The following is a 20,000-nucleotide window of genomic DNA, read 5'->3' as shown; positions in this document are numbered from 1 at the left end:
ATTTTAGCCACAGAACGCAATAGTGGGAACCTTCGCATAAAAGAATCGCTACTAATATCCAAATTACGGCCAGAACTCAATAACAGACTGGAGCTCGGATCTTCATTCATTATATAACTCTACACACAGCTGCCACCCAACGGTTACCATTACAACCATACCCCATTAGAACAGATACACCACTGCACACAGCTCACAGCCTGCCTCACATTCCAAACAGGACATTACCACAACCTCCTCCCATATAAATAATATAAAAAATTTAAAAAATAAAATATAATAATAATAATAAATAAATAAATAAAATAGCAATACCATACTAAAAGAAACTTAATAAATAAAACAGCAGTATATATTTTAAAAAAATAAAAATAAGTAATAATAATAATTAATTAATATTAAAAGTTACTGAAGTAATACAAACCAACTAAAATCAAAAGTTAATATAAACCAACTAAAACTAAAAGTTAGCTGAAGTAATACAAACCAATTATAAAATAAAATAAAATAAAATAAAAAAAATAAATAAATATAAAAATCTACTACCACTCATATATATATATAACTCTACATACGGTTCCCACCTAACACTTACCATTACAACCATAACCCATTAGAACAGATACACCACTGCACACAGCTCACAGCCCGCCTCACATTCCAAACAGGACATTACCACAACCTCCTCCCATATAAATAATACAAAAAATAAATAAATAAAATAACAATAATATACTAAAAGAAACTTAATAAATAAAACAGCAGTATATATTTAATTTAAAAAAAAAATTTAATTAAAATTAAAAGTTACTGAAGTAATACAAACCAACTAAAATCAAAAGTTAATATAAACCAACTAAAACTAAAAGTTAGCTGAAGTAATACAAACCAATTATAAAATAAAATAAAATAAAATAAAAAAAATAAATAAATATAAAAATCTACTACCACTCATATATATATATAACTCTACATACGGTTCCCACCTAACACTTACCATTACAACCATAACCCATTAGAACAGATACACCACTGCACACAGCTCACAGCCCGCCTCACATTCCAAACAGGACATTACCACAACCTCCTCCCATATAAATAATACAAAAAATAAATAAATAAAATAACAATAATATACTAAAAGAAACTTAATAAATAAAACAGCAGTATATATTTAATTTAAAAAAAAAATTTTATTAAAATTAAAAGTTACTGAAGTAATACAAACCAACTAAAATCAAAAGTTAATACAAACCAACTAAAATTAAAAGTTAGCCGAAATAATACAAACCAATTAGAATAAAAAAATAAATAAATAAATATAAAAATCTACTACCACTCATGAATATAAACAAATTAACAACTCCCAAAGAATGTCACCCCTATTCCCCTTCCCTTCCCCTCACCTATCTTCCTACCCCCAGCAACACTAACCTAAACACCCAGCTGCTGACCCCGACCTCTCCTCCTCTTTCACAGCCCGCTCCTACAGTAGCCGACCTGACGCAGCCCAGCAGCGACTTAAGTGACCCAGAAAAGCAGAGACACCCACACATCAGCAGAAAAAAAAATAAATAATAAATAAATAATAATAATAATAATAATAATAATAATAATAATAATAATAATAAAGACAACATAACAGAGAACAATAAAAAAAACTCACGCTAAAACAAGTTATAAACCAAAAATAAATAAATAAATAAAAATAAATAAATAAAATAAAAATAAAGACAAATAAAAATAGCAAATTTATAAACATGTTAATTACCTAATCATACCATACATAAATCCCCTACTCACATTTGCCCCGAGGCCTCACATAGCTACACAATTTCCGGCCCTTCATCCAGCATGCTTTGAATCGACCTGTTACGCACACCATTTGAAAAGGGAAAATTTTTCAGAAATTAATAATGGAATACGTCGCATGAATTACAAGCATTACAAGTAAGACATTTTACCATACAACTGAATAAATATATATATATATATAAAAATATATATATATATATATATATATGTACTTATTGATTTGTAAATCGCCACTTGTTCTCGTCTCCTCTTACTAACAGCGACTATCATTCATTCCTCGCATTGTGACAGCCTTCTAAATCTCTTTTACATACCTATCTCACACAATGCTTCAAGCAAACTACATATCAATCCTATAAATTAAAATGTTTATTTAAATAATTTTAGTTAATATTTATCTTCACCTCATACTCATTATTTAAATGTTAAATCTATTATTTTCAGCCTTATCTTAATATAAACATGATATCTTTGTTTTTTCATTTTTACTATTCCCATACCATTCAGTATATTGAGACAGTGTAAGGGACATAAATCGATTTTGCCCACATTTATCTATTCATAATTTTATCGAAATGCCTTTATATTTTTAATTCACTATTTTGATGTTTGTCTTTATTAATCTTCTATGCTTAGTTTTAAACTTTTAGTTCTCACATTATTCTCTTTATAGCAATCTACATTAAATTTCTCACTTAGTTTATTTCAAACTTATATTCTGATTTAGTCTATTTTAATCCATCATAATCTGTTTATCTCAATATTTTGCAATTACTTAATATTTGATTTCTTTTGTGTGTGTGTGTGTGCTATTGAACTATCTAAGGTGTTAGTTCATTACCAATAACAATTATTGAATTTAAATTTAATTCTATTTCCCTTATTTATGTTATATTTAGTTTATTTTTTTATATATTAAGTTAACGACCTACTACGTTATTTATTGCACCATCCTAAATTTCTCATATTAAAGTTAAAATTCTCTTACTACACTTACATTTTACTCACAACATATTCCTTAATTTTTTTTTATATACATATTATTTTAATCGGGTCTTAGGTGTAATAATAGAGATTTATTTCTATGTAAACAGCTTTGTATAACATCATACATTTTGTTTAAAATTTCCTCTTTAGAATTTACTACGTGGTATGACTCAAGTAAACATAGATTACATCTTTTTGATTTACTAACTTTATATTTTCTACCTTTATCTACTATTGACTATTTTAATTGAAATTCTATTTTATTCTTAAATAGTTCCCTAATGCAGTTGTGTTTCTCTTCTTATTTTTAATATTTATTCTTGTGCTATCCTTATTTCTATCCTTATCATCATTCCAATTTAGTTCCTTCTCTGGTCTAATATTAAATGATGCAATATGGTTTCTATATCTGTCCTTAAAATTGTATTCAGTTCCCCCCAGGTATATCGTTTTATTAACTTCACATTTGTATACAATTTCAGAAATTAAACAATTGCCTTCCAATGGGCATTCGTTAGGTATTCTACAGTTATTTCTCAATATTTAATTCTCCTGATTCCATCCTACTATTATTCACTATTTTGTTAATCTTACCATTATTTGAACTTATTATAGTTTTACTTAAATTTGCAGCGGTTGAGAATAAAAGTGTTCTTATCAATTATTTTACTTAACATATTGTCGGAGGGGGGGGGTCTTATAAATTATTTTGTAAAATTCTTCTGGGATATTATTTTATATATGTTCACTGAAAGGTGGCTTAAACCAGACTTGCTTTTTGCGTCTATTTCTTTTTTTTCATAACTGCATGATTACTATTATATGTTTGTTTATCATTTTTAATTTCATTGTTTTTATTCTTATTTTTATTTTTATATCTATTTTTTATTCTCTACATTTTTCCCTTCATCGTCATGTTATATGATATTGTGTAGTTTATCCTACTCTCTAAATAAAAATAAAAATAAATTTTCAGCTTATATCAAAGCCTTAATCAGAAAGGGTTAGACAATGCATTTTTTTTTATTATTAGCCATGGTGTTTTCTAATTGACGAAGATAGAGGTTGTACCGCCTAGTTCAGTGTTAGCACTAGATCATGCGCACATATGTTAAAATTAATAGAAATCCATTGTTTATAAGCTCGGTGAAAATGAAATTCAAAGCATTTTCACCATGCTCATGTTGCGCATGGTCTAGCGCAAATGCTGAACTGGACAATACAACATTTATCTTCAACAACTATCAATAACAAAAATAGAGAAAGAGAAGTATTTTACTTTATATATGAGATATATATGATTCTTTTGTTGTTTGTTTTTCAGCGATCCTGTGGATGTGTACTCATTTTTTAAGGATATTGCTACCCAAATTTGCCTTAGTTTATTCCTCGGACTCGACACCAACCAATCAAAGGATTTAACGCAACAAATTACTGATTTGACCACTGCTCAATGGCACGGTAAATAAAAGAAAACCTATTTGCTCATGTTGCGACGATTAATCGGAATCGGGAATCATAAAAAGTATAAATTTTTGTTATATCAGAATTGTTAATGGAATCGGCATTGAAATTGAAAAATTTTGTGCTTATTTTTTATATCAAATACGATTTTAATTTTAATTGAGTTAATTTGTTTATTGTTTGTTTGTTTGTTTTTGTTTAAAACTTAATTTCCCATTGCTATTACTAATGATAAAATGATAAATATTTATTGATTTTTGGTCACCCCTTCCCATGTGTATTTTAACATTTGCAAAAATGCATGCACATATTTACATGGGGGTTTTACAGTAATTTGAAAATTAAAAAAAAACTCCTTGAGCTAAATATTTATAGATTTTTAAAGAGTCGCTATCGGAATCGGTAATTGTACTGGAATCGGGAAATATCAAGGAATGGTACCATCGCTAGTATTTATCGTTTAAATTATAATTATTCTCATTTTTTTTTTTTTTACTCCTATTCATCTCAAACAAGGCATATTGCCACTTGGAACTGAGAGGCTATTATTTGGAATCGTATCTAACATGGAACCGGGAAGTTGACCAGCAAGATACCTGTTCACGTTATATTTAAACTTTGCCGGTTAGTACAATCAGGTAGCAAGAAACAAAGAAAGAATTCAAAAGTCTAGTAGTCTGAGGGAAACCCCCATTAGAGTAGAAGACTTTCCGGCATTTATTGACCTCAACAGTGAAGGCGTTGAATTTTGCTGCTTGTTGGGTTAGTCATGGGGGAGGGAGGCACAAGTGCTATGAGTTTACCAGAGCACATTCTAAGTAATACATGCACAGGGTTGCCACATTGCAGCGATGGGAAAAAGGTTGTAGTTTTATTTATTTATTTATTTATTTTTTTTTTTTTTTTTTTTGCAATATGAAACTTCAAATTGAACCTGATCTTTTAGCTAGAAGTAAAGTGTAGTATCGGTCAGCGAAGAAGAAATCCTTCTAGACTGAGAATTTTTCTTTTTTTCTTTTATTTGCATCCAGAATGCCTTTACATTTTCTTCACATTAAAAGTTGACCTTATATCTAACTGTGCCTTTGTGGTGGAGGCAAGTAAATACGAAGCAGAAGGGGTACATTGAGAAAGAATTCTCTTTTCAATTGCTTTTTCATTAACATAGTCAATAAAGAGTTCGTAGAAAAACATTACTAACCATTTTTATTCATATTATTTGGATTTTTCGGACTACTGTTCTCATCTTGAGTATCATTTTCACAATGTTTCAGTCATTTGCATAAGAACCCATAAAGTACTTTGTAAAAATCAATTGTAAGTTACACTCTTCTATGAAAAAGAGGTAACAAGGAGGGAAAAGGGACATCACCCACTAGATTTTAAAACCGGATTAGTACCTTGTCAAGTCAGGAAATGATGCTCTGAGCAGCTCCTCCTCAGATGTGGCAACAGTACGCCATTTCAGAACATTTTTGTTATTAGCAAGCATATGTTTTATACAGAATGCTCCTTAAAAGGCCCTCTTAATTAGACTTCAAAACCGGATTGGTACCCTGTCAGCTCCTCCCCAGATGTGCCAGCAATATTTTATTTTAGAATGTATTTAGCTCTTATTCAGATAGAGGACTGTGTCAGGAGTAAAAAAACCTTCTGGAGCAGAAGAATGATGTAAATAATAGAATTGATGTGTCTTAAAATGAAGGATGGATATTTATTTTTTACAAAAAAATGCACATTAGTCTTTATTATAGAATTAAGAATTATATGACCACTTTTCGTGTGTCTGTGTGTATGTGTTCCTTAGTATTTTTTCTTTTTTTTTTTTTTCATATTAATCAATCATTTATTGCAATTAAAATGCAATATCACAAAATATCTTAAAATAACGTTTCTTTCTATATATATATATATGCATGGAAGTCACCACTTATCAAAGCCCGGAAGCCACTCGAGGATAAAGGTTAATGAGTGTATGCTAGTCACTGAAACAGCAGCATATTAATAGTTAGTGGCGGAAATGTGGTAGAAATGGATTACTTAAGTGGGCGGTTCAACAAGAACTTGTTTACATTAAACTTGAAGACAACCATATTGTACTCAGCTAGAAAGCAGATCAGCAGAACAGAGTTCCATAAGTGGGCAGTTCTAGGAAAGAAGCTGTGTTCATGGAATCTGTATTTAGATTTAGACCCAAAAATTTATATTATCGAATGAATGTTTTTTTGTAAAAAATAATTCTAGAAAATCTTCTAATCTCTTGGGTTTTTTATTTACATGAGTCACTACTTATCTAGGCCTGAAAGCTACTCGAGGATAAGGGTTAATGAGTGTATGGTAGTCACTGATAGCGAATTAATATTTAGTGGTGGAAACCTGTTTACATTGGATTTGACGACAACTATATTGTAGTCAGCTGGAAAGCAGGTCAGTGGAACAGAGTTTCACAGACAGGCAGTTCTAGGAAAGAAGTTTTGTTCATAGAATTTGCATTTATACTTAGGCACAGATAATGAGTGGAGGGAAACTGTTGATGATTGTGGTAGCTAGATAAGTGTTTTTGTGAAAGTTTAACACTGAGGAACCATAGATTGAAACTTAGATGAGCACTTGTCATGAAAATAACGATAGAACGGAGAGAGGCTAGCAATGTCATTTTCTGTGGGAAAGAGGTTGCAGGGAAGGAAAAAAAGGGCATCACACACTAGGTTTCAAACCCGGTTTTGAACTTTATCAAGGCAGGAGAGGGTGACATTATAAGTATCATTAAAAAATAAATCCGCCAGAATGCATATCGGTTTGTTCATAAAAAAAATCAGCCATTTTAATCGTTTGTTAATCGTTGAAAAAGAAAAAAGAATGAATTACTTTATGAACGTTCAAAATTTTAAAAGAATTTGGAAGCAATTAAACTGTTGAAAAGAAAGACTTGAAGAGTTTGGATACAAAATGCGATAAATCCAATCTGTTTAAATTGATACATTAAAGAATAATAAGACGAATATATAAAATCTAGACTTGTGTAACAGAACCGCTGACACTGGCAGCTGGCAGCTGGCCCATAAAGATATGCAAATGACCAAGCCAGGTGTATAAAGTGATGTCATAGCAGAGATAAAAAGGAACACATGTCTGAAGAAGAGAGGTGTTTGGCAAAGAAAGTGTTCGGAAGAGTTGTGTTTGAGTCACGATTGGTGTTCAGAGAAACACGTATTCGAGACGTAGACGATTTGAGACGTGTTCGAGACATGAGATAGCAGAAAAGTATGTGTTCGAGACACGGGTACTTGTAAAAGCACATGTTTGAGACACGTGGGTGACGTCACACGCAGCCGCAGAAGAGAAATAAACTGTTTAAATATTTAGAAAAAAATTATAATTATTATATAAAAAGTGTATAATGTTACACTTGAACTTGAAACTTGTTTCAGTTGAAATCCAAGAGAAATTATGCTGGTATCATATTACATAAACCTTGACTTTGGTGCGTGATCAAGTGTTGAATACAACACTTTTTATAGTATCGATTTTGAAATTTTGTTAATGGCGTCTATCACTTTTTGCATTCGAACTCTTCAAGTCATGGATTTAAAATTTTTATGTATTAAAGATTAACAGTTTAGTAGCTCATTATGTCCAATAATTTTCGAAATAAGAATTAAAACAACATTACTTTTACAACAATTGTAGTTTTATAGCAATGTGGTTCAATCATTAATTGAATGGCTCAATGACAGCAAAATATTGTTTGTTTCTTTTTTTCGAAATCTCTCCAGACAAGGCGTGAAGCCACTTGATATAAGGAGCTAACAAGAATGAAAGATGATTATTGCAAAGACAGGAAATGCTTATTGACCTTAGTTTTGAAAAGACCAAGGTTATGGGTAGGGGGGAAAACAGTCAGCAGGACAGAGTTCCACACGCCTGCAGTTCTTGAAAAGAAGCTACTGGAATAGGAAACTAACACACAAGTCCCTCCAGATTTCCAATATTTTTAGCCTTTCAATAGCCTTTGCAGAAGGCTTTGCATTATCACAATAGCCGCTTCTAATTGATTCCTGGTTGGCCATGACCATTTTTGATATCCAGTTATAATGCACAAGCACCAAGACTAAATAGACTGTATTTCTTATATTACCCTATTAATACAGGTCCCTCTCTAGTGTTCTCATAACCTATAAACTTTGTCCTTTCAGGGATACTTTCTGTACCTCTTAACGTCCATGTTACCAAGTACAGCTCAACAAGTTACAGCAAGGCTCTTGATGCTAAGGTAGGACAGATTATTACCATATTGTTTTGTGTGCTGGTTTTTATATGTTGCATTCTTGTGGTTAGATCAAGGCAGGTTCATCTAGAAAAATGAATATGGAAAACATTTTTGTAAAATAAAGGGAAGTAACTCTTGCCCTTGTCTCACTTGTCTCAGAGATATTTTAAGATATTTTAGCTACTATTATTTTCTCTACCGCTCTCCCTCGACTCAGGACTGCTCCATAATAAACAAAGTATCTGACAGCATAGACACGGCACTGACCCTCGACACTAGCGCACAAATACATGTGTTTGGTGACTTTAATGTCCACCACAAAAACTGGCTTGGATTCTCTACTCACACAGATGCAGCGGGCAGCACAACCCATAGCTTCGCTATATCTCACTCCCTATCACAAATTGTTACGTTTCCAACCCGTTTCCCTGACCAGGAAGAACAACACGCATCACTTCTAGATCTGTTTTTGACCACAGTTCCCGATGACTGCATAACGAAGGCCCACAACCCACTCGGGAACGCTGATCATGCAGTGATAATGGTTGAAATCGCCCTAAACTCTAGACCCAAAACTGAAGAGCCAGTGCTCAAAACAACGAAATATTATAATAAGGCTGACTGGGAAGCCATCAGGGAACTAATTAGAGATGCTCCATGGAAAAATATTTTCTCTCTCCCTGCTGAACAATGTGCAAACGAGACCACTGACTGGTTCAAAACTGCAATCGAAGCGCATGTTCCCATGCGGAAATTTTATAGTAAGCCCCACTCTCCCCAATGGTTTACGTCGACTTGTGCAACTGCCATTACTCAAAAGCAGCATGCATACCGTAGGTTTAACCGACATAAGTCCAGTTCAAACAGACTGAAGTATATAGAAGCTAGAAATAACGTTAAGAAAGAAATAGCGACAGCTAAGAGAGAATTTACGGAAACCACTAAAAAGCGCATCGAAGCACAAAAACTAGGAACTCGAGACTTCTGGAAAATCTACAACAGTGTAGTAAATAATGGGCAATCAACAATTCCCCCACTAACCAACAATCACGAGATTGTCTCCTCAGCAACCGACAAGGCTAACATGCTTGCCAGTCGGTTTGCCTCAAACTCCACACTGGACCCTTCCAACCACCCCCTACCTGACTTTCCTATGCGGACAGACGCCACACTAGACGATCTGAAAACCACCCCTGCTCAGGTGCATGCTATCATAAAAAACCTTGACACCTCAAAAGCATGTGGACCCGATCTTATCCCAGCTGTGCTATTAAAAAAGTGCTCAGCCGAAGTAGCTCCAGTTCTCTCCAAACTCTACAACAAATGTCTTAATGAAGCCTGCTTTCCGGGCTGTTGGAAAACTGCTTCTGTTGTACCAGTATTCAAGAATTCTGGCGAAAGAACAGACCCATCAAATTATCGCCCCATTAGCCTCCTCCCACTTTTTGCCAAAATATTTGAGACCATAATTAACCATGCTCTAGTCCATCATCTTACAGATGCTAAACTACTGACTGACAAACAATATGGATTTAGACAAGCCCGTTCCACAGCAGACATCCTCACTGTGATCTCTGAACGTATATACCATTCACTGGACAAAGCGGGGGAAGGCAGAGCGGTAGCTCTAGATATATCTAAGGCTTTTGACAGGGTATGGCATGAGGGTCTCCTCAGTAAAATCAGATCATACGGTATCACTGGTAGAATACTTAACATAATTAAATCCTTCTTAGATAAGAGAAAAATCCAGGTAGTCCTCGACGGTCGCACATCTAAACAATATGATATAAATGCGGGAGTGCCCCAGGGTTCTATCCTTGGACCTCTATTGTTCCTGATATTCATAAATGACCTCCCCGACAACATTGCCTCTGAGATGGGTATATATGCTGATGACACTACACTCTATGGCAGACACGACAGGAAGACGAATGAACACATTTCTAAAGAAATGGCAGAAACACTAGAGGAAGACCTCCAATCTGTAGTGGAATGGGGACAAAAGTGGTTGGTCGTGTTCAATGCTGCCAAGACTAAACTAGTTTCATTCAATAATTACAAGAAACCCTCTCTACCACCCATAGCAATGGCCAACGACTCTTTATCTGAGAGTCCATCTTTCAAACTCCTTGGCCTAACGTTCACAGGAAACATGAGTTGGAACAATTACATTGAAGGCATTGCCAGGGCCGCTGCAAGAAAGGTGGGCTCTCTCTACCGTGCTAGAAAACTACTAACACCCGAAAGTATCCTGTACCTCTATAAGGCCACCATTCGCCCATGTATGGAGTATTGCTGCCACATCTGGGCTGGTGCATCGGCTACTAGTCTCTCGCTCCTTGACAAGGTTCAAAAGAGAGTCGCAAACCTGATAGGCCCTGAACTGGCATCTAAGCTTCAGTCTCTGTCCCATCGACGAAATGCTGCATCCCTCTGCCTTTTCTACAAGTATTTTAGTGGTGAGTGCTCTGACGAACTGCAATCACTTGTGCCCCCACGACGCGAGCACCCTCGACAAACCCGACAGGCTACTAGATCCCACCCCCACACTGTAGAGGTCCCTAGATGTAAAAGATCTTTTTACTCCAATAGTTTCTTCCCCAGAACCGCAAGACTCTGGAATTCCATTCCAGGTCCCTGCTTCCCCAACAGTACTGACATGCAGAAGTTCAAGTGTAACGTGAACCGACACCTTGCTGCCCAAATCCCTACATAGTACCCCAGTAGTTGTTGCCCCTGAGAGTAGCCCCCTACATTAAAGTGGCAATGTGCCTTGTTTGGGTGAAAATGTAATAAAAAAAAAAAAAAAAAAAAAAAAAAGAAGAAGAGTTACGTTCTTTTGCATTCAATTCAATTCCAGAAAGTCAATTTTGATAGGCGTGTATCATGCAGTAACTTTAACTCATTATAAAAATAAGTTTTTATTTTAGTTGTAAATATATTAATAAAGGAAGTTTATAGAAGGCAATACAATTCAGATGTGTAATGGAAAGACACAAAGCAAAGTAAATTAAGATATATAATGGTGGAATAAACTATGAAGCTTCACCTTTATTAATACAATATGTATTTTTTCCCCTATATTTTATACTTGTATTGTGTTTTTATTTGGGTTTACAATAGGCATGCATGTTTGAACATATGTTGAACACATATCTGATGAAGGTGGATTTTCCCGAAATATCATATAATACAGACTTTCATCTGACTATGCTGACACAAGAACATAATGTAAATAAATTCCCAAACACAAATTCAGAATCGTAATGACTACCTGTATGTTTGCTTGCCAACTATTTTAAATTAAATTATAGCAAAGTCTCTATGCATGCTATAGTGTATACAACTGCCAATTACTTCTACTTGGTCATGGCTAACCGAACAAGTGTTATATTGTCGTCTATATATTTTATAGATGCACTTTTACGAAATGCCTGCCAAAGAATATACACTCTGGTGATCGTGGTTTTCGTAATCAAACAGCTTGTTAAATCAACAAAGTTTTATAGATGATAATCTGACAAGTGAGAGAGTTCGGATCAGTATGGAGGGGAGTAGGTTGGACGACGGCAGAAGTGTGTCACTGGCTTCTCACTCTTCTCTCTGTCTTTGTCTTTGTTTTGAATTATGTTTATATTTATTTTGATCTTGTAATATTGGCTGTCTATATAATTTGTGGTTCAAACTTTTACAAAATACGTGCCATAGTAAACACACTCTGATAACTATGGATTTTTAATCAAACAGCAACTTGTCAAATCAGCAAAATTTTATTTACACAATAATATGACAAACGAGAGAGTTCGGGTCAATATGGGGTGGTGTGTGGTGGCAGTGATGGTAGAAGTGTGTTGGCTGGCTTCTCTCTCTTCTGTCTGACTGACTGACTTTATTTTGATTTATATTCACAATTTATATTTACATCACCTCACATTCCTTGATCAGAATCTAATTGTTCACTTATTTTGAAATTTTGAATGTTTATTTTAACCATTCCAATCCAATTAAAATATTTTTAACCATTCCAATCCAATCAAAATATTTTCTCTCATTGTTTCCTCATCTCTATTCTTCAATCAGAATGTAGGGTTGACATTATCGCCCGCAATCCGATTTACATCTAGTTTTGTCCAGATCTGATTTTTTCTGGCATTTTCCGTCACCTATGCAACATCTTTCTCAACAAATCATGGCATTATTTTATCAAAAGTCACTATTTATCAAGGCTAAAAGCCACCCGAAAATAAGGATTAATGAAATGGATTGAAATTTGAATGATGATGAATATTATGAGAGGATTAAAAATAAGGAATACAATTTGGTGACTTATGAGGACGGTTTATGACAAGTGTTTATTGACACTGGATTTATGGATGGTCATGTCGCAGTCCTCAGGAAAGCAGGCCTGTGATTATATGTTTCATACATGAAAAATTCTTAGAAAGAAATTCTGTTTATGAAAATTCCAGCTGACATTAAGCACACAGGGGAAGTAATGACAATTTTTTGCAGTTGTGATAGAGAGACGAGTTCCTGCTATAATTGTCTTACAAGAAGGAAAAGGAGATTGAAATTCAGTCGATCACATTCCATAAAAATAATGATAGAGTAGAAAAAGATTAGGATGTCTCTTTTGTGAGAAGTAAAGTAAAATGGTTGACTGTAGTCAAGAGCAACCCAAAGTCTCCCTTTTTATTAGCTACTATGCCAAGGTGTAAGAGAGGGTGGCATTCCTTTCCCAGGATTACTCCACTTACTTTTGATCCTAACTTTATAATGTGGGGTGTTTAGCAAAGTGACATCAGGTATTATGTTTTCTGCTTTTGGCATGACTTGACTGAAGATTGAACCCTGGTCTCCTGACCCATTAGCAAACACTTTTACAATGATGCCAAATGAGCTCATAATATTTTTCATCATTGAACTGGCCATCTATCAAACTCATTAACTTTTATCCTCGAGTGGCTTTAGCCATGATAAGTGGTAGCTCATCAGTAAATAAAAAAGAAAACATCCTTTTTTTCTAAGAGTAATTTTTGTGTATGTATACTCTTGTCTTTAAATACGCTATGCATCATCGCATATATCATAGAACTTTGACTACTATAAAGAATCAGTCAGCTCAGTTAGTTCACATGACAACTTTTGTTCATGATTGAATATTTATGAGGATTATTTTTTGTTGTTTTTCACTTCACATCTTCTGCCTATTTTGAATATTTGCAGGTGAAACTCATAAACATTATCAAAGAACAAAGATCTCAAGCAGAGATTGGCTTTCCTGTTCGTCTCAAAGAAGTACCCAGTCTCAACAATGACGTCTTTATTAACAACCATCTACTTTTGTTTTCGTCGGCTTTGATTCCAAAAGCAATTGCTTCTTTGCTAATGTCATTCTTTGTTGTCACGGGACAACCAAACAATGTAAGTTCTGTTTCACTCATAAAATCGTTAATAAAAGTTACAATATAAGTAAAGCATAAGTTGTCTCCTCTTGCAATCATACTGCTTAAATGAGTACAGCATAAGTTGTCTCGCTTTACAAGGGGTTTATGTTACTGGACAACCAAACAGTGTAAGATCCGGTTTCATTATTTGATTTATCTCCTTATAAAATAGTGTGGCCTCCCCTTCAAACACACATAAAATGTCAGTTATAAAATCGTTAAAAATTAACAATCCTTTCAGCAATCCATCCATATTTTGTACAAGTTAATTTTAGTCTATACATGACTTGTCCAGCAAGTTTCAGTTATGAATGTCCAACAGTCTTTGTTTTATTACCATTCAAACTTAACTAAACCGTTATCTTGTCAAAGGAAACTACAACAACAATAAGCAAAAGGGAGATCACTCTAAACAGATTCCTTTTATCTATAGACAAGAGGAAACAACAGTCTTAGCAATAAGCACTCCAGTTTATTTTTTTAATGGAGAGGTTAGGTTAAGAAGAAAATCAGAATGAAGAACATAACTCTGACTAAAATAGAATATTGATCAAGAAAAGGGTCACATGTTCCATAAATAAGACCACAGCTCCACAACTAAGTAACAACTGTTATTCAAACGAAAACCGGAAGACAGCGATAATTTTATTGATAAACCAATGCTGTATCCTGGAAATTTCATTTCTAGCTGGCTACTTGTAGTGAAACGGTGAGCACAGGATAATATCCTATTAAGACACTTTGCTTCTACACAGATGTATCATAACACCCACACAATTAACAGTTCAGGCTTAAATGCACAAAGCCAAATCATGACTCAATCTAACGCCTGATACTACGCATACATTTAAACAAAATAGGTCCCTCATGTAACTGTTATGCTAAGATACAACCATGATGCTGTTGCTTTAGTGGAACCTCAGTGCCTCATCAGTGTAGATAGCCTTGGTAGATTCAAGCCTTAGGCCAAATGAGGTGGGACTTGAGCCGTCTGCCAATTACTATAATACCTACAGACCCTGATTATATTAGCTGTATATCCACTAGTAGAAATCAGAGTGGATGTATAGGTGTGTTAACTTAATGATTGATTGAACAAAGACTAAATAAAAATGGGAAAACAATTATTGTTTTGGTTACAATTGGGTTTTTGATTGAAGAGAAAATGTTAATTCACAATAAAATTCTGATTGTTGACAAAATATGTCAACCCAGAGGATGACCCCGTTTGACCATGGCTAAGAACTGGGATATGAGATCGCATTTGTCCTTGGGAAGCATGGTTGAGGTGCAACCAGTCTGGCATAGACGGTTGACCAAAACATCTTCCAGTAGGAGTCGATGTGACAAGTGTTGATTGTCAATAACTGATACACTCCTTTCTTTGTACTTCCTTGATTTTGCCTGATGATCTTTTTCAGTTTATAAATAGTTGTTTGGATGGACATTATTTTTTAGATAACTCCACAGATAAAAAGATGGGAGGTAAAAGCTTATTCAGAATCACACTTACTGATGAGGTGATCACTAAAGTGTCCTTACAATCATTCAAACGAGTCATTAAAAGTATGAGGTTTTTCCCCATCTTGTTCATCCATCACAAAACTGTTTAAAAAGCAAAAACGTGTTCAATATTGATAAGTGTACTGTTTAAAAACCACTTGGTGGTGTTCAATATTGAATGCAAATGTGAAAAACATTGAAAGGCAATAAAACACAGACTGTTCAATCACATTAGCACCTGGTATAGCCTGTGTTACAATGGTACCATCCAAGTAACAAAACTTCTCGACAACCTCAATAGCTTGAACATCCAGATATACTTTATATTTCTAGTTATATTCATACCTTCGACTGTATTAAAGTTAGATATTAGATCTATTGGTTATAGTCGAGATTGTCTGCTCTTTTTAACTCTTGCTTTCTGCATTTCTGAATTTTTTAGATGAGGATTCGTTTTTCGTATTATTTGAATTCATCAGACAGCTGTTCTCATCTTGAGTGTCATTTTCATAACGTTTCAGTCAATGTAATCTTTTCCCTCCCTCAGGTGTACTTTGTTAAACTCAGGAATTTGGACAGAATTTCGAACTGAACCCTTTATTTACTTCACGGGGATTGCATGCACTTGTTCTGTCAGCCATACAATATAGGATAGAGGTCCTAAGTAATTCACAATTGTATTTTCCGTCACCCACACTGAGAATTGAACCTTCAACCCTGCTTTTTGCTTTGTAGATGGGATGATGGTGACAAGCAAGATATGGTCCCGTCTGATTAATGTGATAATGTGAATGCTCTCCAATTCCCTATATTAAGCACCACTTTATTATACACGTGACCACATCTGTTTTTCCAAACAAATGGGAAGCAGAGACTGGAAATCAAAAAGAGAAATCTTGACTATTGTCGATCTGGAGGAGGAGAACTCTAGGTGAGTGCAAAAATCTGGTATGATCAGGCCCAGTGGCATTTCCTGGTAGAACTCTTCCCGGAAATAAACCAAGTCTTCTTCTAAAGGAGGAGGGAATGCCTAAGAGGATAGCCTCCTCGGATTGAACAGAATTATACTCACTTCTAGCATAAGGCCAAGAGCACCTCTGCCAAATAATAATTAATGGTAAAAAAGAATTATAATGAAAAGAAGCTAGATCTTATTAAAGAGTTATAGAGATAGCTCCAAAGATAAAAATATGAAGAATTAAGGTTAGGTAATTGTGATATATAATTCTAAGAAATGTTTTTATGAATTTTTTTTTTTTTTTCTATTCTTTTTGCAGTTTGATTTGCAAGCCGGGATGTTTTTCGACAAAAATATAGAAGATAGGGTTTTGATGGAAGTTCAACGATTATACCCACCATTCATGGGAGGTCGCAGACTTGTGAGAAAGGTAAAATAATTATTTACAGCAACTTTTAAAGTTATTTAAATATTTATTTATGAATTTGATAATAAAAGCAAACACATAAGTTATGCTATTGCATACCTGACAATGTAAGAATGGGCCAGTCTTATTTATTTTTTTCCATTTTCACCCCAAACAAGACAGAGAGCCACTTTGATATAGGGGGCTACTGTCTGGGATATAATTTACAGAGATATTATGTAGGGAGTTGAGCAGCAAGATGTCTGTTTACATTACACTTGAACTTCTGCATGTCAGTATAGTCAGAGAAGCAGGGACCCAGAAAAAAATTCCAAACTCTAGAATTTCTGTGGAAGAAACTATTAGAATAGAAGGCTTTCTGGCATCTGGGAATATCTAATGTGTAGAGGTGGGATTTTCTGCTTGTCGGGTTTGTCAAGGGTATTTATGTTAAAGGGGTACAAGGGCTTGTAGTTTGTCAGAGCACCTACCATTAAAATACTCGTAAAACAGGCAGAGGGATGCAACATCTCATTGATGGGACAGGTGTTGAAGCCTAGCTGACAGTTTGATACCTATTAGGTTGGCGACTCTCTTTTGAACTCTGTCCAAGAGTGAGAAACTAGTAGCAGAGGCACCAACCCAAATGTGACAACAATACTTCATACGTGGGCAAATGGTGGTCTTGTAGAGGATTTGGATTGGTCAAAAGGTGAAATTCTTTTTAAGGTCAAAAGTTGAGGTCATCTAAAATGCAGAACTTCATTACCCATAATGTGGGTCTAGTAGTGAGTTTCTATGATGAACAAAACAAAAGTCATCACCAAATATGTGACTTTTTCTGTATTCGTGACATTTGACCTAAATATTTCAAAATAAAATTAGTTCTAAATTAGACTATGACCAATATTCTAACCAAGTTTGGTGACGATTGGTCAAGTGAGATAAGTACTGGACTGTACACAAACAAGAAAACATTATAACAAATTTGGCCAAAACATAACCCCCACCTTGGCGAAGGTAAATATATAAATGCCTGTATATAAAATCTATAATTGACTGCATAATATATTGTAGTTTCGCTCTTGGCTACAGGTAGGGTATTTTGGTGATAGTAATGTCTTTGAATTGAAAAGTTCCAAGAACAGCATGAATGTAACAGAGCACTGATGCAAGTATGCAAATGAATGTGAAATAATGGCACCGGTAAAGAAAAAACTATAAAGAAGAGAATGAGAGGGCGGTCATGTTAGAGACGTGGATAACATTCGAGAGTATGTTCGAGATCACATTTTATTCAGGAAAGTAGCCAGAAATAAATATTATTGTTACAAAAGAAAAGGAGTCCAGTTATTATTTGTCTTATGTTCCTTGTGATGTGTACTCTGTCTACAACATGTTGGGTCTACGTGTGTAAATGCGTGTAACTCAAAAATCGAAAATTAAATAAAGTACTGGTAGAACACTACATTTTCGCATGATTGGTAATATTCATGGGATGGGTTTATTCTAGTATTTTTCTACTCAATTCAATTCAATTTAAACACATTTTTTTAAATAATATTTTTCCTCAACCTGGAATCGTATTAGGTGATTTTCCAGAATAAGCAGCAAAGGAAAAATGGTTGTGAAAAAAATAAATATACAACAAATAAATGTTACCAAAGAATAGATAAGTTACTTTTCTACCTACCTGGAAAAGTTTTTGTGTTTTAGCTTATTATAAAGTGTTTTTATTTGTTTTAAAATGAAAGTAGTGTAAAGCCTGTCAAGTTAGAACGAAAAAACAAAATGGTGGTCTCATTTAACCCATAGTTGATCCTCAGTAATCATTCAAAAAATTGAAAATCAAACAAAATTTTGATAGAAACACAATAAATAAATGTCATTTTTTCACCAGTATTTTGTTTAATTTTCAATTTTTAGCGATTATCGAGATCGCCATTATTATTTTTGTTCTAACTGACATGATTTACTGTGTAAACACTATCTTCAGCCGAAACATCTGAATAACACTCAAGATGAGGACAGTAATCTGAATAATACAAGGAAAATTCAACCAAATTATTATAAAATTATAACTAATTTTGTTTCAATCTCTATGTATAAATTTATCGTATGTAAATAACTTCATCTTTTTATAAATAAGGATTTGCTAATTTTAAAGTCAGAAATTACTTTCTATTCAACAGTTTAAATGCTTTTAAATTTCTTTTAACTTTCAAAAGGTCACAAAATAATTATTTTTTCTTTTTCAATTATTAACAAACGATTAAAATGTCCGACTTTGTTTACAAAAAATCGAAATGCGCTGTGATGGATTTAATCTCGTAATTAATTTTTTTTTTGGGGGGGGTAGTTATAGTCAAGGTTTTCGGCTCTTTTTGACTTCCAGTTTCTGCTTCACAGACGGGACGGCGGTGACAAACAAGATATGGTCCCTTCTGATAAATGATCATCTACCTCTCATATAACATGCAAGTTCCATGTTAAGAATGGCTTTCTTGTTCATTTGACCATGTCTAATTAATGTTAATAAAATGGACAACAGAAACCTGAAGTTAAAAAGAGTGGACAATTTTGATTAAACATTTTTTTAAATAATTTGTTTTAATTTATACTGTTTGTATTTTTAATTTCGCTAAATAAAAAATAATAAGAGTAATTATTATAGTTATGTTGAAATTGAGAAATAGCATGAATACGCATGAAGTTGAATCATAATCTCTACTATTATATAAAAGGAATAGCGTATGTGTGTGTGTGTGTGAGAGAGAGAGAGAGAGAGAGAGAGAGAGAGAGAGAGAGTTTGTTTCCTATGAACTCAAAAACAGCCGGGCCAATCTTTATGAAATTTCACTCAAAGGTATTTTATGTATCTGCTAGTATTCTTAGATAGGTTTTGTATCAGAATGTATTCAATAAGTATCAATAATCGATAATCAAAAAAATCTGATGAAAGAAGGAACAGGCGATTTTTTCACAACCTAACATCACAAGTGCATTTGAGAAGCTTTATTACCACACAAGCAGAAAGCCCGACATATAAAAGCGACAATAGGTTCTTTGATATGACAGGGGCGCATTCAAAATGAATGTTTCTATTTAGAGGACAATTTAACCATACTTGCCTTTTGCATTTTATAC

At 34.0% G+C, this 20,000-nt stretch overlaps 1 protein-coding gene across 1 annotated transcript in view; it reads left to right on the top strand.

The window, feature by feature from the left end:
- The window catches only part of LOC145283540 (uncharacterized), a 136,104-nt gene that overhangs the window by 105,233 nt on the left and 10,871 nt on the right, over window positions 1-20,000 (top strand). The window contains exons 6-9 of the mRNA XM_080132410.1: window positions 4,127-4,263; window positions 8,463-8,539; window positions 13,766-13,963; window positions 16,767-16,877. Of these exons, the coding sequence (XP_079988536.1) occupies window positions 4,127-4,263; window positions 8,463-8,539; window positions 13,766-13,963; window positions 16,767-16,877 (523 nt within the window). The remainder of the gene's footprint in view (window positions 1-4,126; window positions 4,264-8,462; window positions 8,540-13,765; window positions 13,964-16,766; window positions 16,878-20,000) is intronic.

This window comes from Euprymna scolopes, chromosome 8, assembly GCF_053919585.1.
Source record: "Euprymna scolopes isolate OS-2025 chromosome 8, ASM5391958v1, whole genome shotgun sequence".
NCBI classification, from domain to species: Eukaryota; Metazoa; Mollusca; class Cephalopoda; order Sepiida; family Sepiolidae; genus Euprymna; species Euprymna scolopes.
The sequence above is the reverse complement of the archived record's forward strand: the minus strand, read 5'-3'. Positions and strand labels throughout refer to the sequence as shown.